The 27,484-nt window shown below is 39.7% G+C and overlaps 1 protein-coding gene across 2 annotated transcripts in view; it reads right to left on the reverse strand.

Annotated features, from left to right (window-relative positions):
- The window catches only part of Sptbn1 (spectrin beta, non-erythrocytic 1), a 186,821-nt gene that overhangs the window by 116,324 nt on the left and 43,013 nt on the right, over positions 1–27,484 (reverse strand). For both annotated transcript variants that reach the window (XR_007104752.1, XM_047523352.1), the window contains exon 2: positions 12,462–12,656. Coding sequence is in view for 1 of the 2 variants with exons in the window: in XM_047523352.1 (XP_047379308.1) it covers positions 12,462–12,609 (148 nt within the window). In the remaining variant the exon portion in view is untranslated. The remainder of the gene's footprint in view (positions 1–12,461; positions 12,657–27,484) is intronic.

The raw sequence follows: 27,484 nt of genomic DNA on the forward strand, positions 1-27,484 counted from the left end.
TCCTCAAAGTCTTTCACTTCCCAAAGGCTTCCCTCTTAAAACATCATATTGGGGCTAGGATTTCAACACAGGAATTAAGAAAGGGGAATACAAATATTCAGTACTTAGTCTTTTCATGTACATGGAGAATGTCCCAAAAGACATGCATCAAATTTTTAAAAGGAACTATCTTTAGGGAATGGGATGAGAATGGTTTGGGGAAGAAGACATTCATTGTCTACTTCTGTAGTGCTTGAATTTATTTTTTAATCGGTACATTGTAATGTATAATGCAATGTGTTATTTTATGATACATTTTAATGTAAAAACCTTAAACATGCAGAACTCTCTCTTTAACAGGTATCACAAAAATTAGGGGGAAATTTCCCCCAACTGAAGTGATAATTAGCAGTTCTGACCACAAGTGACTTCTTCATTTTGTCAAGTACTAACTGACACTAAGTGCATTCAGACTTACAAAAGACACTGTTATGGTTTAGGCATGAGGTAATTTAAAAATCTAAGTCTGAAACAATGCAAGAATTTTCAGAGGTGAAATGATTAGATTATGAGAGCTTTAACCTAATCAGTGGATTAATCAACTGATACAGATTAACTGGGTGGTAACTATAGGCAGGCTGGGTGTGACTAGAGGAGGCAGGTCACTGGGGGCATGTCTTTGGGTTTATATTTTATCCCTGGTGAACAGAGCCCTCTCTGCTCCCTGATTGCCATGTCCTGAGCTGCTTTCCTCTGGCATGCCCTTCTGCCATGATGTGCTGCTTCATCTTGGGCTCAGAGCTATGGAGTTGGCCATCTATGGCCTGAAAGCTCTGAAACCATGAGCCAAATAACCTATTCTTCTTCTACATGGTTCTTGTTGGGTCTTTTGGTTCCTGTTATGAAAAAGCTGACTAAAACAGGTACTATAGGAAATGCTGGAAGAAATGTTATCCATTGTTATTGTCTTCATGGAATTTATTAATCAACTGGACGAAGAATATGGACATACACACTTTGATCACACACATCAAACTAGTAATCCTTAGGAAACAAGGTACAGAATAACGAGGGCCAAATAAATTTCTTTAAGAGAAGGGGTCCAGCATGAACCACACAAGCAAAAGGGCTCCATTATGGGACTAGGCTCAGGCTGGAGCGTTTGGGTTTCCTGAAGACTTATAGGGTGATCTAATAGGTATCAAGGAATGCAGGGAGGGGCTGAGACTTGGCAAATGTCCCAGTGTCTTCCTTACTTCAGTCCAACTGTTTCTTGAGACTCCTACAATTTTGTAGCTAATAAAGCAACTTCACATACACATTCAAGAAATCTAAGAAGTTTGTAGAAATTTAAACCAGAGTGGCAAAATTCTTATGGGCCTCACCCAACAACATACAACCATTACCCAATCACATTACTATCTTATTGAAGTTCTGAAAAATCACAGGCTTACAGCAAAGAGGTCAAAATTTAGAGCTTGGCAAATTCCCCTGAAGATTGACTAATGGGAATATAGATAAGAATTACAAACATGCATATGTTTATCAACCAGAGGATGAACAGGCTAAGATTCAAGTTTTCAGGAAGTATCACTTTCTATAAAATACTGTCCCATTCACTGCTTGTTTTATAAACATGGTCTAGTTCTCCAAAATAGATTATATGTGGGTAAAGAACATGCTAATGTAGTACTTAGGTCACTGTACTGCTAAAAACCCTAGAACAATGCTCTAAAACTGGGTAACTTCAAAACTCTAAGAATGGTGCTTGGGGCTAGGGATATAGTTCAGCTGGTAGAGTGCTTGCCTCTCATGCACAAGGGCCTAAATTCAATCCGCAGCACCACAAAAAAATAAAAAAATAAAAAGACTGGTGCTTGGTCTTTGAAAGCCCCAAAGAAGAAAACAAGGGATGGACTTTCTTCCCACATCACAAAACCACCATACAAATTCACAAGTTAATAACTTGGGCACAAACTGAATATCTTAGTACAGGCATATTCGTGTGTGTGTGTGTGTGTGTGTGTTACTAGAGACAAAATTCAGCAGCTCGTGCATGCTAAGCATATGCTTTGCCACTGAGACTAGAGGCCTATTCTAAAGAACTCAAATTCTCATGTTTGTTTCTTTTGTTAACTTGATTTTTTTTCAACCATCTTAAAGGAAGCTGTTACTTCTCTTTTTAAAGGAAGCAATTTATCAAAGGTGAACATCACCTTGCCATTTTACAAAATTTCCTTTACCTTTTATGCCTTCGTGAATATTGATTTACCATCGTCTTCCCAGCACCCTCCCTTTTTGCGGGGAGCTGCTTCCTGAGATTCCGAGAAAGCTGCTATGTTCTCACAGCCCTCCACACACCATATCAGAGTTCACTAGTCCAGGCGTAGCCATTTGACCAGAGCCTAGTAAATTATTGCTTTGCTCCCAAACACCCCCACACCCCCCACATCCCCAACAGTCATGTTTCCAACTGGAACTATAAATACTGAAAGGAAAGGGATGAAAAGCCTAGGGGCAGAAGGAAGGTCACCTTCAGGAGTACAGACGGAAGCCCACTCACACGAAGAAGCTAAAAACAGACCAAGAATGAGAAAGCTTCATTTTTTTCTGTTCCGGCCCCTTCTTCAGATTGACTGTTTAGCTCTTCCCTCAATCATGCATGATACTCCAAGATCTTTCCCTAAAAGTTTTAATACGAAGGGCCTTCCTTCCCCACGCTACAATTCTGCTTCAGACATGCCAAACAGAGCCTCCAACCTCCAGTCCATACTCTCTGAACTGTGAATGGCTGAATGCCACTGGTATGTTTTGTACATGTGGTTTTCTGCTCTTCATCAATGCCCAGAGATACCTTTTCTAAAGGAATCATTTGTAAACATACAGCCGGCTATGACCTAATATAATATGTTTTCTGGGTCTTCAATTCCAACTACTCATGAGATGAGAGGATCATGAGTTCAAGGCCAGCCTGGGGCAACACAGCAAGACCCTGTCAAATAAATAAATAGTTAAAAATTATCTGAGCCAATGAGAACTCCAACACCATACCCAACCTTACTTACAGAAACACACCAAGAAAAATACCAGGATATTAAATCATTAACATCATTTAGTGGTGAAGTCAAAAGATAAAAAAACTTGGCGAGAAGTAGAGTTGGAGCTGGGCGTGGTGTTGCACACCTGTAATCCAAACCATGGGAGGCTGAGACAAGAGGATCTCAATTTAAAGGCCAGCCTCAGCAATTTAGCAAGGCTCTAAACAACTGAGACCCAGCCTTGAAAACAAAAACATAAAAAGGGCAGGGGATGTGGTTTGGTAGTAAAACAAAAACAAAAAAAACCTGGGTATGAAAAAAGAAAAAAAAAAAGAGTTGGAACTAAAATACACCAAAGTCAGCTGTGGGCCACATAATGAAGGAAGAGACACTACACTAAGTACAGTAACCTATACTCAGTCATAGTTTGCTAAGTAGAGGTCTCCAATGAAGAAGGCACAGGGACCTGCCCTGTAGCAGCCACAGTCATGTGGATTTCCAAGTCTCATGTGTCTGGAACTCTGTAATAACTTTCTTTCTCTCCTCCCCTAATTCTACCATACACATATCTTTTTTTTATTCAGAGAACTCAAATGAATCTCTGTTCCTTCTAACCAGAAAGAACTAACCAAAAATAATTCTGAATGCAGGAATCTTTTCCAAGAAGCTAATCAGCAGACACAGAGTAGATGTTTAGCACCGGAACACCTCCCCACTGGATTACTATTTAGAGTGATCACATCAAAACTGCCAACAAATCTATAGTTTAATAATCACAGCCATCTTCTTTAGTGGACTTGGTTTCAAAACCAAAATGTAATCAGAGAAACTATTTAACATCTACCCAGCATCAATTTTCTCTATACATTAAACAAATTGAATGATATTTCTGAGAATATTGATGAAATAATATTTTAGCTATCTGAATTCCACTGTTAATTATAAAATATACTTTGTGATAGTTTCAATATCCTAGGTATCATTATCTCATTTCTTGTCTGAATGATCCTATGTACCATTTTTTTATTTTTAAAGTACACGGGACTTCATAAATGCCCTGCATATAATTAAATTTCATTGGGGCTTCAGTGGTCACACCTGTATTCCCAGCAACTCCAGAGGCAGAGGCAGTAGGATCGCAAGTTCAAAGCCAGCCTCAGCAATTTAGGGTCCTAAGCAACTAAGAAAGATTCAGTCTTAAAATAAAATATAAAATAGGGTTGGGGATATGGCTCAGTGGTTTGCACCTGGGTTCAATCGCTGGTACCATAAAATTTTAAAAAAATAAATTTCATCCTTTTATCTTCCTATGATGGTAATTGCTCACAGGTCCATTTTGGTAGAAAAGTGGCACAGGAGCTAAACTATAAGTGAATTTAATAAAGATAAGACATGACCATATGAGACACCAAACACCCACACTAGGCTCTTTTGATTACCACATTTGGATAAATGAAAAACTTCCTAAGACCATAGTACTTTTAGGTCTGCAGTACTACAAATGATCTGTCATCTGTTCCCAGGAAACCACCAAATAAAAGCTGGTAGCTTTTACAGAGTATTTTCTGTTCTTTCTCACTATTCCATTACTATATAAGAGAGTGAAGGGAGAAATGAGATAATGATACATGCCACAAGCTGGATGAACCTTGAAAACATTTTGTTAAGTGAAAGAAATTAGTCATAAAAGGTCACATATTGTAAAATTTCGTTTGTATGCACTATAAGCCTGTATGTAAACTTTGACAACTTTATGTTTATATATTTTCTCATATCTCACTTGTTGAGAAAGTTCAGAACAGGCAAGGATATAAAGTCAAAATGTAGATTAGTGGTTGACTGGGGCTGGGGGGGAGGGAAAGTGGGAAGCAGGGGCTAATGTGTTGATTTCCTCTTGGAGTATCGAAAATGCACTGGAACTAGACGGAACTAGACAGTGGTGACTGCCGTAGGGCTTTGTTTTAAAATTACCAAATTGTATACTTTAAAAGGATTCATTTTAAGAAATGTAATTTTTTTAAATTATTGTATTTGAAATGTAAATTTTATCTCAATAAAAGGTTGACATTTGAGAGTCAGAGAAGGAGGTTGAGGGAGAAAGTGCAGGAATGAGCAAGTGCTGAGGTCAGTGAGGAAGGAGAACCCTGATATGTGGTTAAGAGGTTTCACGAAGGAGAGGAATAGCAGAAGACCATGGTAGCCCTAGCTTCCACCTGTTGGTCCTCCCAAGCCTGGGCCACTCCCCTCACCTACCATGAGATCTTAGCCATCACTGAGCAGAGAACAGTCTGTGGTAGAATCTAGGAATCCTAGCTGAACTAAAAAGCAGGGAAGAAACTGGATCTACAGTAACAGAGAAAAGGGAGGGAGGATAAGAAATCTAGATGAAATGTACCAAAAAAAAGGCAGAGAAGACTCCTGCTTTCCTATGGTTAGAGAACTACTGAAGCCATTTGCATGTGAAAAACAAATTGAGGGTATAATCTGGGACTACATGTAATGATCTAAACAGACTTCCTCTTTACTGGTTTTCATGAACCTCATGGATATGGAAATGCTCTTTCAGATTCAGATTTCACAATGGTGGTCTCTTACTGTGTGTTAGGGACCACGCCTCTCATGCTCCCCACAATGCATCATTTAGGGAAACAGATTCTAGAGTGGATTAGGGAAACAAGGAGGAGCAATTAAATCCCTGCTAATCCTGATTATAATATTGAATGTAAGTACTGAAAGGTCACGTTCTACCCCATAAATACATGCAATTACTATATGTCCATTAAAATTTTTTAAATTTATTTTTAAAATATCCTGCCAGGTTCAATGTGGCACAAGCCTGTAATCCCACTTACTTGGGGAACTGAGGTAGGAGGACCACAAGTTCAAGGTCAGCCTGGGCAATTTAGCAAGATCCTGTCTCAAAATAAAAAATTAAAAGGGCTGGGGATGTAGCTCAGTGGTAAAGCACCCCTGGGTTCAATCCTCAATTCAGGGAGGGGAAAAAAAAATCCTGACTATAAACATTCATTCGAACATCCAAGGAGCTGTTCTCTTTTGTAATGTATAAAGCTGCTCTCCCCACCCTTTCTGATGCAGCCATTTCCTGGCCTCCCAACTACTGTCAGTCTGTGAACATCCTAGCTAGCTATTGGTTCATCAGTCAGCTTGCAAGTGTCCTTCTCCGTTATTGGTCCCGTTATCCTGGTGTGATTCTTAAAGATAGCTTCACCGCCATCTTTTCTCACTTGCTTTTCCTCCTCCTCGCTTTCCACTCTCTAGCGCCCACCCTTTCTCTTTCCTTTCTCTTTTCCTCTCATTTTCTCTCTTACCCTGCAGGGCGATACTCTGTTTGCTTAATAAATTCCCTTATGTGATTTCCCGTGTCCGGCATGGTTTCATGAGATTTCCTTACATCTTTCCCTTGGGGCATTAAGTGTTACATCTGAACAGAGAGGTAGGTATGTGATTAAGCAAAGTCCTAGTTGGATTTTGAGGTGATTCCAAGCATGTGATGGCCTGTCATCTTGAACAGCCCAGAGCAGGTTTTTGCTTCAACAGAGGGGTCCTGGGAGACCCACAGCCTAGCCTCTTTAATTTGCTGCAATGGTACTATGAGGCCCTAACATCTTAAAATGACTCTGGTGCATTTTTCCCTGTTTTGTGATAAATCTTTCCCTCTAAATTACTGCAGTACTAATTGCTCATAGTACTTTCTTGGCACTTGCACACATATGCAGTGGGTATGTGGGGGGGTTAGCCATTGAGGATTAATAGTCTTATTCTGTATTCTGTAATTTCTGAATGAAACCATCATATTAGAGGTGACCATCAAAAATATAAAGCCAATATCCAAACCATCTAATCAAAAACATGATTATAGGTAGAAAAAAAAATAAAACATATTTCAAAAAAGGTAAACTTAAATATCTTTCATGATTTTAAAATAGTTTTCCTGTCATGTATGTGTAGAACTGACAATTGAGGATTAAAAGAATCTAAACACATAAGTCTTCCTTTCTCTTTCTTCTCTCTTTATCCTCCTTTTTCGTACTGAGGACTGAACCTTGGAGTACTCACCACTGAGCTACGTCCAGCCCTTTTTAACTTATTTTGAGACAGGGCTTGGCTAAATTGCCCAAGCTGGCCTTGAACTTGGCCTCAGCCGACTCAATCAGTGGGTTTATAGGTGTGAGCAGCTCCACCCAGTGTAAGGACATAACTTTAATGCTAGCTTGAAATTTGCAGTCAAGTGGGAGAATGGGATGGTAAATTCTGCTCTAATTCTTGCCATATACAATCTAGTTATTTCTTCTGAGAAAACCCTGGGTGTGAATTTTTTGTCTACAATTGCAAAATTTTTCAGGATATACTTTTTAAGTTTCCCCACTCATTTTAATTAGCACTACAGAGCTAACTTGAGACTAGAGAAATTTTCTGTCCTCCTAGAAATTAACAAATCACACAAGACCCAGACAGCAATGGAGCAAATGCAGACGCCTCGTCACCGTCACAAAGGGTGGATCCATCCAGTTGGGGCTGCAATGAAGGCAGGGATTACAAGAATGTACTCCTCCTGCCAGGAGACAGCACAACACTCAGTGTGGGCAGAACATTAAGGCATCTAGATTCAAGATATCAAAACATAAACTGTGACCTACTTGTCAAGGGAAAGGTAGACTAATATGTTAAAGGAGAGACAAAAGTTGATTGTCACTTCAGCAGGAATGCTCAAGGATAACAGGATTTCAATATTAAGTGAGAGCATTTAGGCTATGTCCTAAGAAAGTGTGTTTCAAACTGGTCTACAACACAATCACAAGAAGGTTGAGTAAAAATGCTGACTTCCATGCACCACTCCGCAGGGGTGAATCTCGATTTATAGGGCAGGGGGACTTGGAGTAAGCACTGTTAACAAGCAAGCTGTTGAATCTCGTGCATCCAAACATAGTGTTTGACAAAAGATGCCTGGGTATTGTGCTCAAGTTTTCAGCCAAAAGAGCAGAATGTAGATGTTGGTAGAGAATCTATATTTGTTGCTACTTTGCATCTATTTAATGAAAGTTTAATATTGGAAAGCGCAAGACAGAAGTCTTTATTTTTTTTAATAACTGTTCAGTTAGTACACTATTCCTTATCAGAATTTAAATTTATATTTAGCTAGAAGCCAACTACTTACTACTTCATAAATTCACCTATGACTAAATAAGTACTTTAAAGCCTGTGTCTATTCTATAGATCTAAAAATTATGCAGCCAATAAAAAATGTCTACATGTAGGCACTTAAATTGCACAAATCAGTGCAAATCAGTAGCCACTGGTCACATGTCTACTGACCACGTCGTATATGCATACTGAGATGAGCTGTAAGTATAAAATACACAATGGGTTTCAAAGACAGTAAAAAAATGTAAAAGTATTTCAAATAATGTTTTATGCAGATTAAATGTTGACAAGATAACATTTTGGATATACTGATTAAGATATTCTACTTAGAAATTTTAAAACTCACATTTGGCTAGTCTTATATTTCTTTTGCAGAGCACTGATCTGAATATTTCTGCTTAGTTGATTAAACAACACCAAATTCTTCACCACTGCAGACCATGTTTAAAGGCATCTGGCACATATATACAATCACTATCAATGCTATTTCCTCTGTGCATGTGAGACAGGGACACAATTAGATACATGTCATTTTCCCATGGTTGATCTCTGTCCTTAATTCCTCTATGATAATGCAAATTCAAGGTCAATTTCTTTTGCTATGTCTACATCTTAGTAAACAGGTAAATTCTGAACTCATAAATGTTGATGAGTGACAACTCCCAAAGTAATCTCCTTTTTTTTTTTGGCAGTGCTGGGGATTGAACCCAGGGCCTTGTGCTTGCGAGGCTGGCACTCTACCAACTGAGCCATATCCCAGCCCAGTAATCTCCTTTTAAATATCTATCATTTTATTAAAATGCACATTTATATACAGGTTTTCTTCTACCACCTCTCTGTGCCATTATTTTTTGGGAAAAAAGTTAATCAAAATTTCTGAATAGAGTATTAGATGCTTATGATACTTTCATGCTTTTTCCTTATTACAAAAGAGTTCATGTTTTATTTCAGGAAAAAACCTAAATATAGAAAATTCACTAAAAAAATAAACATTGACCATTTTGGTATATACTCTCCCAACTTTTTTCTTTACTAGTAACAAGTATTGATAGAAAAATATTAATTCTAATTACTTTTATCAATATTTTCAAACTAAATATGCTGCACATTTTAAAGGACTTCTTCCCCTACTTCCTCTAATTTGTGTTGATTCTACAAAATATAAGCCATAATCATAAACACCCTTCATTTAAAAAATAATCATTTATAGAAATAAAACATTCACCTTTGACATTGCTTTAAAAGATAAAGAAGTCAAGAATGTGGACAAGTCATCTGATGGAATGCAGGAAATAAAGACATAAAAACAGCTTCACAGTGTACCACCTCAAAGTTGAGTGCCCCCATCTCTTTGCCACTCAACAGAATTCATGAATATTCTTATCTTCCTTCTGAACCAAAAATGGGAACCACGGAAAGTACTGGGTAAGTATCCTCTACCATGTTTTCATTCCACATTCAGTTTTAAAGATGATTATGTATCACACCAGTCCCTCATATACAAAAGAGATATGTGGGGACTGGGGTTGGGGCTCAATGGTAGAGAACTTGCCTAGCATGTGTGAGGCACTGGGTTAAATTCTCAGCACCACATATAAATAAATGAAGAAAATAAAGGTCTATCAACATGTAAAAAACTGTTTAAAAAAAGAGATGTGCTTCAAAGACAGTATAAACATGTAAAATTTCACTAATGACTTTTCAAGTTGGGATTGTATTTTGGATATATGTATTTTGTGTGTGTATATGTGTATATATATATATATATATATATATATATATATATATATAAACTTTGAGTATATGGCAAGTCAGTATTAACCCTAAGTATTTTCTAAAAGTATATGTAAATCTTAAAATTTTTACAAACCAAAGTGTTAAGAGATTCCCCCTTCATGCAACTTGTGCAAGGAAGTGGCTTTCAGAGGAAGCTTTTCTCTACTTTGAGGAAAAGCTGCTGGTTTCAATCCAGCAAGGTACTCCAGGTAGTTTCTATAGATGGGAGAGTGTAATTCTCTGTACTTCTTTTTGATCATTAGGCTGATGTGCCAGCAGGCCAGTAGTGTCCCTTGGCAAGTTATTTAATCCCTCTGTTTCCTCATTTATACTTTACAGATAATGGTAACTCTCTCATACAATTGTTACAGGATTAACTGTTTATATATGCAATGCATTTAGAATAGTGCACATAGTAAGTAATAATAAAAATGAGCATTTGCTCTAATATTTGTGACACAGTTCTTCTGGGACCTAGATAAATATCCTTGGAATATCAGGAAAAATGAATAATACAATGGGATCTTTCCTCTACATCTATAGAAAGATCACAAACAAAAAGCAAGTAACTGCTCTGCAGTTTGCAAGAAAAATTGAACTTAAAAGAAAGACAGGGCAGCTGGGCACAATAGCACACACCTATTATCCCAGCAGCTTGGGAGGCTGAGGCAGAAGGATTCCAAGTTCAAAGCCAGCCTCAGCAAGGTCCTTTAGTGAGGCCCTAAAGGAACTTAGCTAGATCCTGTCTCTAAATAAAATATTTAAAAAGGGCTGGAGATGTGGCTGGGGATGTGGTTCAGTGGTTAAGTGCTCTTGGGGTTCAATCTCTGGTACCCAAAAAAAAAAAAAAAAGGACAGGATAGCCTAGAACTAGAAAGTAAAAGTCTCATGAGCCAAGGTAATTGGTCACCCTAGCATGCTAGTCTTAAGGCTCAAATGAAGAGCAAGCAAATCGGGGAGGGGAGAAAGTACCAATCAATCCATTAGTACAAGCCAAAGATTATGGTTTCCATAAAGTTCCATGCTAATGGAATGAGAAAGAAAATAAGGCCCCAACTCTAGGGTGAATGACCATCTAATTAACCATTCATTCAAGAAAGATCTTTAAATCACACCACTCAAGGGACAAATTAGCCTAAGAAAGCTCAATAATTTTCCTATAGCATTTAGTTGGCTGTATTCTCTACATCTATTCCCCTCTTTCTGCTTCATGTTGTATTTCAAATTTTCTAGCCAAGCTGTTTGGTGGGGCTGACCAAATGCTCACTCTAGGAGTGTACCCTGTTTAGATGAAGTCAAAACAGATATCCTGTTCTCCCACTGAAGTCAAACAGGGCAATGAGATGACCCCTGGACCATGGGGATGCAGATGTGCCCTTTTCTCCCAGTGTCTGTAAGGTCCTGGAGGCCTAGGATCTGGGGCAGCCACCTTGAGACCACAAGATAGACCCTGATTATAAATGGAGGCTGCACTAACAAATAAAGCCAGAGTGGAGGGAAAGAAACTGGGTCCTGGCTGTACCAATTAAGTCCAGGAGGAGGTCTTGTTAAAAGGTTGATTTTGCCTACCAATTAGACTTCTGTGTTACTTAAGCCACTTTGGGTTAGGTTTCCTTTTGTTTAAAATCAAGAGAATCCTGAATGAACATGCTTCATAATAAAATTCTGTTATAAAAAATAACAGAAAAGTGAGCTATTTTCACAGTTAACAGTAAACTTACCTGACTTCTTGTTTATCATAATTAAAGGTATTGGGAGGAAAGCATAAATTTACTTTTCTCATTGGAAACAATTTCCTTTAAAGTCTCAAAAGTACAGAGGGAGGACCTTGAAAGCACTCTAGTTTGACTCCTGCTTTACACATATTCAGTACTGTTGAGTTCTCAGTAACTCAGCTTCCTGATTTTCAGGGCAATTTTAGGGTGACACACTCCCCACCCTGCCCAGGGTCACTGTCAAAGTATGCTCTAGGTATTCAACAGCAAGAAGGGAATAAGAAAACACACTGTCCTACTAGTGTAAATGAATCAATGATAAATCTACCTGTTACAGTATTAAATGTACCCTTACCTAAATATTATACTACTGGTTTTCAGATCTAAAGCCCTTATATGTAGTACTAACCAACCTTATGCAGTTCAGGTCAGTTAACAGGTCACAGGCACTAACTACACAGGTTATTTCAGATATTTTTGTGTATAAGGTATACTATGTTCCAAAAGTTTGAAATGTAAGATGTCAGAATGAAATCTGAAAAAGTTTGAGTAGCTCTTTCTGAATTACTATAAAAATCACTCTGTGCTCTGAATTATGCTGGCCATTAGGACGGACAGCTCTCCAGATACGGAACTAGCTCTTTACAAAATGTTCAGCTTGCTCTCATGGGACACGGCTAAGTGGAGATAAGATGATCTGTAAACAGGAGTCATAACGAGGACAGGTGGACGATTTTAAGGAGGACCATAGGGCATCCTGGGTTCTTGACAGGGTATGACAGGAACTCACCTGCCAGAGCCTTGATGCGGGACCGCTCAAAGAGCCGCGCAGAGCTGTTCTCGTTGTCCCAGTCATCCACGTCCCAGCGGTTGTTGACATCGCTGTACTGCTGTTGGATCTCAATGTTGTCATAGTCTGTGGCTACTGTGGTCGTCATCTTGAACTGTCTCAGCTGCTCCTCCACATCAGTTCCTTCTTAGAGTTCTGTGAGAAAGAAAAGGAAAAACATATTTAGGTGTCCAGAGTGTGTATATCCCCACAAACCTACTAGGATGAAGGAGAGTAGAAAGCAAAAGAATGAGTGCTTGTCCAGAGTCAAGTCTTCTGGAATCAAGGCTGGTTTTGAACTTCAGCACTGCCTCTTGCCAGCCGTGTGACCTTGGTCAACCTACTCAATATCTCTGAGCCTCAGTTTCCCAAAGGAAGCAACAAGGAAGATAGTTCACAAGCTGTTGAGAGGGCTGAATGAGATGATGAATTCCCAAAAAATGTTTTCTTCTTTGCAAAGTTTGAACTGCAATTTTAAAACTTTTATTATGGCTATACCAACAACTATTTGGGGCTTCTGAATAAACATTTTGGTTTTTATTACATATCACCATAAACTATATAATCTTTTACATTACCTTTAATCAAATGTTATGTAAAAGAACAAATCAATTTTCGTATACATCTCACTTGTGTATTAGAAAACTGATGCCTAAGATTGAAATATAAGAATATGGCACTAAGAACAGTATCAGTTTACAGTAGATGCTCAATAAATGATTGTAATTATTTATATTGTTGTTATTAAAATTTCCATGACCAACACCAATAACTACCCCTCAGGAACCAACTGAGGGTCACAGTATTTTTCAGGAATAAATATGACACAAGGATCTGGACCTCAACTTTTGGCTCATTGTTGTCTTCACTTTATCACAGTCCTTCAATGAATGAAGAGAGAGATGTTTAGCTTTAAGTGTAAGCCTCTCCCTCAATACAGCCATTATCGATGCAGTCAACCCAAATACACTGAGGGCTTACCCATGCTCAGCACCTTTCCAGATGCTAGGGATAAATAGTAAATAAGGAAGGGGCCTTGCTCTAGGAAAGTTCAAGTCCCACTAGGAGCTGGACACATACACACACAGGTAAGAGAGTTCAAAGAAAATAAAATACAAGCAGAATAAAGTGAGAGAGTGAGTAACTGTTTTAAACCTGGTAGTCCCGGAAGTACTGAAATTGAGATCTCAATGTCATAAAGGAATGAATCAAGCACAGACAGAGAGGAACAGCATTGCAGGCAAAGGAAACAGCAAGTTTAACTGCAAATTAAGAGCAGGAGAGAGAAGGATGATTCCTCCTACAGAGGTACGAAGATGTCCCAAGGGAAAAGATGTTTGTTATCCTCCCTCTTTCTTCCCATCCCATCCCTCTCCACATCCTAAAATTCAAAAGTTCTAATATTTTTGTACCTGGATGCTCACTTTGCAAAAGTCTCATCCAATGTGTACCAAGAACATGAACATGAACCATTCAGCAGGCCTCATCACTAGAGAGCCTGAACTGATGCAGCCAGCCCTCCACCCAGCCACACAGAAGGACCGCTAAGAAGACAATCTGCCCAAATGCCACCATACAAGGAAACAAAGCCATGTGTGCTGAAAAGAAACTTTTCTCCTATTGTACTTCAAATGTAGATTCTCTCAAGCTCCTTCCCATAACCACATGTCAAATGCAACCAAATGTCCAGGTTAAATTAAATAAGCTGAAATAAACAAAGGCTTAAATAACACAATGATAGCCAATAATGAGATGAATAAAAGCATCCTCTTTTATCATTAGCAGTTTTCTCAGAAGCTAAGAACATGACCAACACATCCTACGTGTTCCTCAGGAAGAAAGCACCGACTGCACCTTACAAGCAGCCCCCAACATCTGTGATCAAATGGTCATCATCACCATCACTCAAACAGAAATCCTGGATGGGAGCAAAATTCCCAGACAGACATAACCAATCCCAACCATGTACACGCACTGGTATATTAACACCTATGTTAGCAATGTATTCACAGAATTCCATTAAAACAAAACGTTATAGAAACCTAATTCAGTAAGTATATTCTACTGAATGATCTTATAGTTTTAATATTCAGGGTCATCATCCCCCTTTGAAAAGATGAAAATCAATATTGTTATATACCATTTGATCCTGGAGATGATTAACTTTCATGACTACATCACAACATCAAAGGCTTTGAGAAAATTCAGTCTTGGAGGAATCTACCTCAGGGGGTAGGAGGATGTGAAAGTGTTACTCATCTCAAATTCCAAAGGTATAGAAAGTGTGATTTAATCCAGCCCAAAGTGAAAGCCAAGCAGTGTATCTCTCCCAGATAAGTTTTGGCTATTTGGTGCCACCTGCTGACCGATGAGAACAAGCCACACGGCAGCCTCCAGGACAGCCAAGGCCAGTCAGTGCTCCAACTTCTACCACCCTGGTTCTGGAGTCGGCAGACTCAACCCACGTTTGAATCCCTTACTCCCACTGACCCATTCCCAGTCACAACCACCTTCCACGAGTTTCTCAATAAGCAAGTGTTAATCAGTATCATTTTTTTTCTTTTTACTTGGCACACAATAATTGTAAAAATTTATGGGATACAGTGTGAAAATTCAATACATAAAGTCATTCAGAGAACTTAAACACATTTTTCCCCTAAGTATTCTTAATTAATGCTTTTCTTTAAAAGTATTGTGATTGTTCCTTAAAGAGGTGAATGGGAAGCAAATGTATCTACCAGTCTGTACAGAAGAAATGTTAATGGTGTAAGTTATTATTTTATTCAATTGTTCCACTCAAGAGCCTAGAATTTGAAGCCAGGCACGGTGGCTCAGGAGGCTGAGGCAGGAGGATCACAAGTTCGAAGCCAGCCTAAGCAACTTAGTAAGGCCTTGTCTCAAAAAATAAAAAAGTACTGTGGAGGCAGCTCAGTGGTAAAGTGTGCCTGGGTTCAATCCCCAGTACCAAAAACAAACAAACAAAAAGCCTCCAATTTGGGGGATTGGGATCATTTTTCTCCATTTCTCTGAAGACATTATCAAACAGTTGAGTTTTCACAGTAATGAAACACTTCTTACATTTTCAGAGCAATTTCAAGGTTATTTACCCCCACCCCCAGCAGGCACACAGTGAAAGGGTGCTTCGGGCACTTGGCAGAAGCAAGGGAGTCACATCCAGCATGCCTCAAACCCATCACATAACTCACTTTAGCAAGGGGCCATGCCAGCTATCAGCACAGCTTACACCACACATACAGGTGTTCCCAGGAAATTATCCAAGAAGGGTTGCCTTTTCCCAAGGTGCTGCCAGCCATAAATCACCAGAGCTAGTGAGGTAATTTGTACTTCTTCAATGGCTGTGGAAGGATGAAGAGGCAAGAAGGGAGGAACTCTGCGGGGCGGTTCCACCACTAGGAAAGCTTGAGAGGACTGTGTAAGGTTGGCACAGGACAGGACACTCTCTCCTAGGAGAAACCGCCTCCAGCACCTCTCCCAGCTCACAGAGGATGGATTCTATATGAATTCGTCTTCACAGTATGAGCTCATTAAGCAGCCCTTGAATGAGTAAAAATTAATACTATCCTAGGTGTGAAATGGGGCAATACCCGTGTTCTTTGCAACTAGGTTTTGAGAAGATAGTTAACAGTGCCTATGCACCTTTACTTCCCCTGCTCTTCTCTATTCCATGTGTGTGTGTAAAAATGAGAAATATGTTAAAAAAAAAAATCAGCACCTTCCTGCTCAAATTACTCTTCTCTAATCTTGTGTTACATGAGTTGGAATCTTCTAAAAGATACAAAGAAACTCCAAGTGCCTTACCTTTTCTGCTTCAATAGCAGACACTAATTTTCTTTTCTTTAACTGATGGACCAAGACACAAGTGGATGAGGAAACTATTATCCTAGACCTACAAGGCAAAGGTTCCTAGATTTCTGCCACAGACTCCCACAAGGTCATAACCAATAGGAAAAAAAACCAGAGCATTACTAGTGTTAGAACTCTCACTAGTTCTCTGTATTGGTTAAAATTCTGAAGTCAACATTTGGTGCAGCCCAAAGAGAAAATATTTAAGATATTCTGTTACTTCTCAAGATGCCACATTTATTTTCTATTTCATTCAGGTAACAAATAAACAGAGGTTTTTATTCTATAAAGAAATCAAAGAGCCAGGTTCAGTGGTACATACTGTAATCCTAGCCACACAGGAGGCTGAAGCAGGAGGATGCAATTTCAAGCTCAGCCTGGGCAAATTAGCAAGGCAACCTCCTTCCTCCGCTGAAAAAAAATTTTAAAGTTTATCCCCAAGCTTCCTTCCAGCACCTCTTCTGATACTCTGCAAAATCTCCATGGGAGCCCACCAACTTCCCTGTGTTTGATTAGTAGGTGCCCTGTGCTGACAACTATTCCCTGGACAGTTAAGTACAAGAGGATACTCTGCTCTTAAGGAAGTACATTTTTAGAATTAGCTGCTAATGGATGTGAGCACGTATATAAGGTGCATCACACCCTATTAAAATTCAGGTTTCCCTTTTTAATTTAGTCTTTACCCATGAAAATAAATTTTTTTGTCCAAAGTACTAAGATTTCACAAAACAGAGCAACAATAAGAGAATAAATAGAATTTTTACTGGCACTACACACAAGTACACACACACACAAACACTTGTTTAATAACTCAACCTTAATAAAGGCTCAAATAAATAAAATGAAAGTCACCAACATTTGCCAATTCTCCTGAAGGAGAAAAATCAGATGCTGACAATTACTTTGGAAGCATTCATGACCCAGATGTTCTGCAAACACTGAAAGCCCTCCCACCTCACTCATAAAAGACTTGAAAAAATATACACTGGAGTGCTTGTGTGCTCTATTTTTTTTAAAAATTATAAAATAAAAATAAGTCTGCTCAGGACTTTGAAGGGACCAGATTAAGTGTCTGAGAACTTCCAGTAATAGTTTTTCAACCCTCTCAACCATTCAGTCACCAGGAAGCAAGGAAGTCACCTCCTGTTCACAATTTGCCTGAGGGATTATACAGCATGTATAAAAATCACCAGTTACCATATTTCATCTTCTTGGTAGGTTGCTAATGTTATAACATACTCTTTCATCCCTATTAACATATGGATTCTATTTGACTGATAATCTATACCTAGTGTATATTCTTCCATCCCATTATTTCACACTTTCTAAAGTTAAACTGGATTGGGTCACATAGCTCTTTATCTCCCATATCTTAATCTCTCATATCTTTATCACTGTTGAATTCAGAGCAAGAGGCATGTAATCTAATCTTTAAAATGCAGAGCTGGTAAGTTAAGCCCTAACACAACTAAAATACCAATTTTTGATGGCTTGCTTGATATGAGGCTCTCCTTGCTTTCTCATTCAGTCCTCCCTAGCAACCTTTTGAGGTAGGCAACTATTATTAACCTATTTTGCTAATAAACTAAGGCTTAATAAATGACGAATAACCTAAGACTTTGCTAGTGATAACACGGCATGAAGATGAGGAGGGCAAGAGGATCTGAACCAGGTGTGAACAACTTCAAAGTCCAAGCTTTAGGTAAACAACTCAACCTTCCATCAGAGGCAAAACTCTTCAGTAGGGATCCATATCAGAAAAATAGCTGAAGGACTTAAGGATCTTAAATAAATGAGGACATGGCTCAGACCTCATCAAAGCCTAATGACTGCCTAGGGCAGCAACTCATCCAGCCAGGTTTAAAACGGGGATGATAGTGCCCCCAGTGAACTGAAAATTCATCTGGGGAGGGGCTGAAAAACTCCTTTGGATGTAAGCACAGATACACAGCAAATCTATGGTATTTATTTATTTTTTAAATTATGATTCATTGTACACAAATGGGGTACAACTTTTGTTTCTCTGGTTGTACGCGAAGTAGAGTCGCACCATTTGTGTGACCATACATGTACACAGGGTAATGATGTCTGTCCTATTCTATTATTTAATGTCATGGGCTGGGCAACAGTGTCTAAGGGACTCCTGGTGGGGGGTGGGGAAAACAAAAAGCATGAGAAACCCCACCCAAGCTAAAGGGAAACACTCATCTCCTTTCAGCATATGAAGACTTGAGAGAAAGCCCTAGAAGACAGGAAGGTGAAGAGCACGGATGATCCTTTGTGCTGAAGAATCAGAATTTCACATACCCCATCCTACTCCTTGTGCCTCTGGCATAAAACCCCACAGTGGGTTACTCCCCACAACGCCAAGCATGTGTGCTTTGGAGAAGCAGTGGGGGTTCGGTCATTGCCCCCCCCTACAACATTTTCAAAGTACCCACTACAAACCTTCATCCCAACATTCAGAGATAAGCCTTTCCTACCAGATCAGAATGGTCACTGGAAACCTGGATCTAGCTCTACAAACAACACAGATGGAGAGGGAGAGGTTTTTTTTGTTTTGTTTTTAAAACAAGTGGGCAAATTCAATTGGCTTCTACTCTTTGAAAGAACAAAATTACTGTGAAGGAAATTAATTATTTTAAAAGATGTCAGTGGCGGAAAAGACACTGACCATAATTAGTTTATTTTAAGACAGTCCATCAAAAAGATCTTGTCATCAAGGTTTACGGATGTATGTATTACAAGTATTACTCCCAAGTATTAAAGCCAGGCAGGAGGCATAGTGGCCTATGCTTATAAACCCAGCAACCAAGGAGGCTGAGGCAGGAGCAAGTTTGAGTCTCTGTAACTTAGCAAGAGGGAGGAAGGGAGGGAGGGAGGGAGGGAGGAAGGGAGGGAAGGAAGGAAGGAAGGAAGGAAGGAAGGAAGGAAGAAAAATAAGAGAAAAGAAAAACAGCTGGGAATGTAACTCAGTGGTAGAGTGCCTACGTTCCATCCCTGATACCATAAAACAAACAAATGAGAGAAAATGACCACAAATGTACTTCTACAAGGAATGATATGAAACGGGGCATTACTCTGACCTTCCTCCAAGCGCTCCACCACTAAGCTATATCCCTTATATCCCTACCCCTTTTTTAAAATTTCATTTTCAGATAGGGTCTTTCTAAACTGCCCAGTCTGGCCTCAAACTTGTGATCCTCCTGTGTCAGTCTCCCAAGTAGCAGGAAGATCATAGGACTGTGCCACCAGGCCCAGTTGTACATTAAAATTTTAAACAGAGTACCTTATTTCTTTTCTCTGCCTACATTTGATATATCTGAATTCTAAATACAATTTTACAAGTCCTGATCTTTTTTTTAAGTCAGCAATTTTGAAATTAGACAGTAGAATGAGAAGGTTGGCTCTGCCAGTGTTCGTTTATAAGCCTCAAGATCGCCTAATTTGAGCCAAACTAAAATTGTTAAAAAAATAATTCCCCCTAACTAGATGGCTATCCTCATCTACATGGCAGTCAAAGGCTACCTTTGCTTCTGCTCCTCTTACAGGAAAGAGCAATTAAAATTGAAATCATTAACTCTGTACAGGCCTAACACCATGTTCTTATGGCCAAAGTGGGGTTTCTGAGCCACTGTAAAAATTGTCTTATAATTATTTCCAAACAGTTCTAATGGTACAACTGCCAAAATACCAATCCTGAATTTCAGCGAGTTTTGCATTTCGCTGCCTTCTTCCTTATAAAATTTCACAAGTCAGCATCATGTGTGCCTGAACAACAGAGGACCAATAACAGAGTGAGCTTTCTACTTGGAAGCTGACTTTTACTCCTAGAGCAGCCCAGTGCCAGAATCCCCTGTAAATCTATCAGGTGAAAATGCACATCTCAATTACCCCTACAGAATAGGGATTGAAAGAAAGAAACACGTAGAACTGCAATGAAAAGCAACACTATACCAACTGTTATGTCACACACACACACACACACACACACACACACACGCACGCACGCACAGGTCAGCTGCCTATATGTTCTATTCATCTTTATGCACCCAGCACAACATCTAAGCCATAGCAAGTGTTCGATTTTTTTTTTTTCCAAAATAATTGTGAAATGAATTGGCAGGTGGCAGGAATCATTTAACTCTGGAACACAATGCTTCTTTCTGCATAATATGAATTCCCCAGTAAAAGTCTCACTGTTATGTAAGAGGCAGCCTTCTCTATGTAGATTCATGTAGCAAAAAGTGAATTCTTGTAAGAAACCTGTTTTCACCTGGCACAAAGCAAGATGGTTCATATTTATGTAGGAATGAAAAAAATCACCAATTTCATAATCTCATTTGGAATTGCATTATAACATATTTGTCATCATTTAGACTGTTCTAAGACCACTTCCCTTTACAAAATGTTCTAAATCCTAGGGTCTAGTGACTACCCAAATTTCCAGAAGTTTAAATTTTATTACTCAAAAATTTTTCAAAGAGCTGTTGGAACAACTCTCACGGCTTAGGTGAGCCCTTGAGTAGCAAGCCTGTTTCCTCTGTAGGCTTGATGAACATCCAAACTTACTTGTATATCTGTAATCTTTCAGATCAACAAAATGAGTAAAGGTTGGTGTGTAATACTTAAAAGGAAGAAGTGATATCAACCCCAGAAAAACCAAACACGATCAACCTTCTATTACTAAAATTTGTTTAAACCTAATCACAATCTGAAAGAATTTTCAAATACAAAAAACAAAAATAAAAAATAGTGCTTAGTAACATATGCAGTCTGGAATTCATTAGAATCCTGTATGTTAATGTTTAAAGGTTCATTTCCAAAGGTGCTCAATATTAAACTTGATATCAAAGTAAATGAGTATAATGATACAAAGTAAATGTGGATACACTGTGGCCTGAAGAGTATCTAAACACTAATATAAAAGAAATTTTAAAAAATGAGCCTCGGTGTCTAAAATAGTGCCACAAGTTTGGGATCATGGAGGAGCTCTAAGGGAGGCTCTGACAGCTAGTAACATGCTTTAACAGTCACAGGTTAAGCATGTCTACGAACAGCCAGACCATCAATCTAGCATCCAGGCTGGGGATGCCTTATCACATTTCCCATAAAGTCACAGAAGAATGCAGCTTGTCCAAGGCCACATGGGCATGAGCTTAAAATTTTAATGATCCTCACTCCTTTGCCCAAATGACTTCAAAATAAAAATAAGGTCTTAGTAGGTGAACTACTCAGTTCTATTAATAAAAGAAATCGACTCTCCTTATTCCTCCAGCAGGGGAAAAGAGATACAGAACAAGACCTGAGTGCCCAGATCACATCAAATGTCTTTTAAAATTCCCTGGAATGGGGAGGCTGGGGAATATGACTCAGTGGTAGAACGTCTGCCTAGCATGCACAAGGCCCAGAGTTCGATCCTCAGCACCACACACACACACACACACACACACATGCACGCACACGGGGCTGGGGATGTAGCTCAGTGATAAACAGTACTTCCCTAATGTGTGAGGACCGGGGTTCAATTCCCCCCCCCAAAAAAAGGTGAAAGCCAGGTACTGTGGCTCACGCCTATAATTCCAGTGATTATGGAGGCTGAGGTGGGAGGAACGTAAGTTGGAGGTTAGTCTCAGCAACTTAGCAAGATTGTAAGTAACTTAGGAAGACCCTGTCTCAAAATAAAAAAAACAAAAAGTGCTGGGGATGTAGCTCAGTAGTAAAGTCCCAATTCAATCCCTATTAACAGCAACAACAATTAATTTGGAAGGACCATATTTCAAGGCCAGCCTCAGCAACAAAAATTCCCTGGTGATGTCATTTTGGAAAATGCCTTTTCCAACTAATTGTTCAACTCAAATCAAGCTGATAACTTTGTTTCTCTGAAATGAGTTATTAATACACAAGATTTCTTCTTCTCCAAATACCTACAACATAACATATACTTTGTTTTTCCTGTCCCCAAATGCCTTCAAAGCAGTCGCTTCTTTTCTCAAAATCAGCAACAGAGCAGAAAAATGAAATGGACAGCAGGGCAATCTGGAACTTTTGCGAAGAACTAAATGCTGTATTTATTCTATAATCCTATGCAGAGAGAGAAATCAGGGGCTGGACATCCAGTAGTGGAATGAATTTTTAATGGTGCCTAAGTGTTATGAATTAAACTGTGTCTCACCCCAAATTCACACATATGTCTAACCCCCAATGTGACTGTATTTGGAGACAGAGTCTGTAGGGAGAGAAGTTAAATGATAGCCCAGTGGGATTGGTGTCCTCATAGGAAGAGACACTATGCTCTCCCCATCCCACCTTATCTGCACAGGAAAACCAGGTGAGGACATGGCAAGACTGTGCCCATCTGCAGGCCAGGAGGAGGAGCCTCCTCAGAAATGGCCCTGGCAGCACCTTGATCTTACCCTTGTAAGAACCAGAACCATGAGAAAGTAGATCTCTGTTGTTTAAGCCACTCAATCTGTAGTATTCTATATGGCAGCCCAATACACTGAGTGAGCCTCAAAGCTGTCTTCTGTGCCATTAAACCCATTGAAATTGGGGAATTTCAATTCACTCAAGGACCCTACAATTTAAGGAAGGCTCTCCAATCTCATGAGCAATGGCACTGGTCTCTCTCATACCTGTGGTTTTACAGATAAGGACAACAAATAAATGAACCAGGTTAGCTTAAATTTTCTCAGGGAGGACTCTGCTGAAGTCCCCAGCCCTGGCCCAGGGCCTCCTGTTAGGTGCTCTTGTTGGCCTGGGTTTTTTAGTTTTTGTTTGTTTGTTTGTTTGTTTGTTTTTCATAGCCAGTACCACAACAGTATATAAATAATTACCTATGTTATTATTTGTTAAATTACCAACTCACCTTATATACTGTACTCTCCACGAATTATGAGGTATTTCTCTGTCTTTCATCAACACATCCCTAGATTCACAGTGCCAAGCACACCAAGAACAATGGGTAAACATTTAATAAATAAACTTTATAATGAAAAATTTCTCAGCTTCAAAGAGTATCAGAAGCACTTCCCCTACCAAGTCTTCTACTATCAAGAAGAAAAAAAAAATCTCTATTTCATCCAATGTTAAATTTGTCTAAATGTAAACTATAAATATTAGAGAAAATGGAAAAAAAATCTGACATAAAACTGGGGTAAATTTTTTTTTTATTTTTTATTTTTGGTACCAGGGATTGAACCCAGGGGCACTTAACTGCCAAGCTACATATCCAGCCCTTTTTATTTTAAGTCAGGGTCTAAGTTGCATGTATAAATGCTTACAAATCAAGAGTTACCTACATTTCATTTTATTTTATTTTTTTTTGCAGTACTGGGGATCGAACTCAGGGCCTTGGGCTTGCGAGGCAAGCACTCTACCAGCTGAGCTATCTCCCCAGCCCCATTTCATTTTACTTTTTAAAACTAGATTTGAATTTTTAACTCCCCTCACTGACAAAGGGAAAACTTGGAACAGCAACTTCAAATTTGAGGTTCATTCCTCAAGATAAACTTTCACTGCTGGCTGAACAGCCATACACAGACTGGGTGCTGACCTGAAGATTAAAGGATGGGGCAGATTCATAATACAGGACCCAGGTCCAGCCAACAACTTCCTCTCTACCTCTGAAAGCGCATGTAGCACAGCGAAGGCCCCAGCGTGGAGAAGGGACTCACAAGTGTTCAAGCTTGCATATGGTCCTGCATTTATATTTTAAGACAAAGTACCCAAAGAAGAAGAGATGAAAACTGATAGCAAGTCTCAGAAAGCATGGCAGGCGCACAGTGAAGCAACAGAAGGTAGGACGATAAGACACTTTGTTTTTAGAAACCAAGATAAATTGCCCCAGAATACCAACCAACACAAGTGTCCAGAAGAGGGCAGCCAGGTTGTAAAACAGGGAAAAGCCCAGGAGAGACAACAGTGCAACCATCTTTTAGACAGCAGCTTCAGAAGTCCTCATGGAGAGCTGGCAGACTCCCCGGCAGGTGGGTGCAGTAATTTCATAGTGGCTCAGGGTTGGGAGCTGCTTTCTCATAAAGTTTCCCAGAAATGCAGGCAGGGTTGCCCACGGAGGCAAACCATTCAACAGGGTAGCTACAGAGGAGGCTGAGTACTGTGCAGGGAGCTGGGCTACATAAATTCCAAGATCCCTTTCAACTGACAGGCCTCTCTGATTTGATTAACCACAAAGTGTTCCCCATTCTTGCAAATCAATATAACAGCAAATCCACAGTACTCAAAACCTGGTTCCCAAGGTGAGTGTAACACTCTCTCTAATGGGGTTCAGAAAGCATTTCAAACAAATGGTTTTTCCATTCCTATTTTTAACTGAATCTGTTAATCATAACCATTCTTTCTTTGGGGCACTTTCATATTAAGAAAACCTTTGTATTCTTTTTATAAACAAAAGTATTCTTCAAACATTTACACACGTTTTCACTGGGTTTCTCAACCCCACTGAAAATAATGAGCGAAAGTTTTTTACATTTTTATGAAAACATATAAGTCTACCACTGGAAATATTTATCACTGCAGTAATTATTTTACTTGGGAGTTTTATACTTTTTAAATATCATAGCTACAAAGAAAAACATTTGTTGATTTAACAACAACAACAAAAAATCCTTCTAATTAGAAAATACTGTTTATGCTAACGTGACTTCTCAAGTCATCAGGGATACTGAGTCTGGGATTTTGTTCTTGCAAAAGATAGAGACATTCCTACTCAGTAGATAGAAAATTACCAAGGTTTTCTTTAATGATGTAATAAAGTCATGGAACGTGAGAATGTATAAAGACTGTGCTTTGCATGTCCTTTGTTTACACTGTTTACATGAGAGCACTTTGCCTCTTCAGGTTGGGGGACAGAGATGGCCACATCTCAGAAAGTTGTTTTCCTAAGAAATTACTCTGATCACCTGTCCTGCTTTTTGCTCTAATAAAACAGATGTGACCCAGTCAGTCCCACCTAGTGCATTTACTGAGCAATGTGCACACGCCAGCATTAACTGAATAGCAGCAATGTCCTAACGCAGCAGCGAGGGGGATGCCCCGAAGGGGAGCTGGTAGCAACTAAGGGACCACACCAGAAGGCTGCAGAATTTGCTTTGTTATGGTTTGGTTTGTTATTTGTTAATGCAGTTCCCAAATGACTGATTTTCTAGAGACAGAATCTGATGGCACCAAAATATTTCTGAGCAGAGTAAACTGACATATGTGGAAGCTTCAAGAAAGTATGAAAAAGTCATTCCCTGAAACCACACTCAGCTATGGGAAGGTAAAAAGTTAGGCGTTTAGCACGTCTTGGCCAGAGGTGGGTTGGTTTTCCTTTTGGGCAAGGGGCCTATGTTTTGAATACTGCTGAGTTGCTTGCCATATCCAAAGACTAGCAAGGAAAAGGCCAGTTTGAGAGATGAGGGGACAAGACCACGAGTCAAAACAGTGACCTGGGCTGGGGAGATAGCTCAGTTGGTAGAGTGCTTGTCTTGCAAGCACAAAGACCTGGGTTCGATCCCCGGTACCACAAAAAAAAAAAAAAAAAAAAATGACCCACAAGTCATTTTCATGTGCATGGAGATTTCTTATTCCTAACCTTGGGTACTTTCAAATGCTGCTAAATTCTACCATGCCAGGAAAGAGGCTGGCTACACAGCAAGGAGCATCGGCTTTCCTCTTTCTCAGTACCACAGAGGGAACATGCAGCAACTCAAGTACATTCTTCCCTGAGGTTACTGCCTGATGTTAGCTCAGGAGTCTGTGACAGGCTCGTTCTCTACGAAGAGGGCAAAGTCAACAAGGATCAGTCCTCTTCAACCAGACTGCTCACCACTCACACATTCCAGGAACTTCCATCTAGATGCTCCAGAACGCTCTTGCTAAAAACTCAAAGGGCTTTAAAAAAGAGGTGAGGTCAAACCCTTCCGCGTTGCCTCAGTGCCCGGTCCAAAAATGAGGGAAAAAAACAACCCCAGGAAAGCCAGAGTTTGCCCTTGGTTTGGCACTGAGATAGATTTTTCATTAACACATCTCTTCTGACTTTGGGGTAAGTCTGTTAATCTTTCTCTACGTGGAGATACCTTCAGCAGGAAAAGCAGGCAGCGAGCCATCACCCATGCATGCACAGCCTCAAAATGTATTCGCTGAAGTGGATATTTATTTCTCTTCCTGAAATGGCAGGAGGTATCTTCCATCTCTGCTGGCTGTTGCCAGAAATAGACAGCTATGTCAGGAGCAGCCCTTCCTGATGTAAACTGACCCCTCACAGGGGAGGGGGTGGGCAGGTAAAGCTAGACCCTTCTGACAGCCTGACCATTCCCACAGCACTAAATTGACGCCAGCTGCCCATTACAGTCTACATTCCTTAGGTCCTGCAACAGGCTCCTGACAAGACTAACAAACCTTCATTGGTTTCCAGATGATGGGAGGGCCGAGGCCTTTGGGACAAGAAAGCAGAAAATCACTGGTTCCCCATCATAGCTACAGTCTTGAATTCTTATGGAAGGGGGGTTGTATACAGGGATAGGGTGTCATTTCAGAGAACAGTGAGTGTTTTGGATAAGGAATGATGAATTCTTTGATTGACATCCAGAAAAGAAAAATATACACACTCTTGAGTTTCATATTTGGAGATGGATTCTGTCATTATTACAAGAATAAAAAACAGGTCTGGAAATGAACCAAAGCCCTTTAATCCAGTCTTGTTTTACAATGCAAATGTTTTTCTATCAAATATTCCAAAATATGCTAATCATCACCTGCAACAGAAATTTTCAGGGAGCTAGAAATACTTAACAAAAATGTGATCCATCTTTTCTCGCAAAAGAAGTCTCCATGTACACAAGTTGTTCCATATTTGGGTTCTGGCTTCCCCTCTCACAGCTGCAGGCTCCTCCTCTATTCTCCCCTCTCCCCAGAGGCTCCAACCCCTAGATGGGGCTAGTGACTCTCCAGTGCCAGCAAGGGACACCCAGGTACCACCCTTCCATCAACCCAACCACCACACCAAGGAGTTAATGACTAGAAAGGTGAACAGGTAAGGAGGGCATTCTAGAAGTCTTCAAAACATGAAGTGCTAGTATGGACCCAGTCAGGGTCTATGAAGTCCCGCCCCTCTTTCT

The sequence above is a fragment of the Sciurus carolinensis genome, chromosome 13, assembly GCF_902686445.1.
Source record: "Sciurus carolinensis chromosome 13, mSciCar1.2, whole genome shotgun sequence".
In the NCBI taxonomy this organism is placed as follows: domain Eukaryota; kingdom Metazoa; phylum Chordata; class Mammalia; order Rodentia; family Sciuridae; genus Sciurus; species Sciurus carolinensis.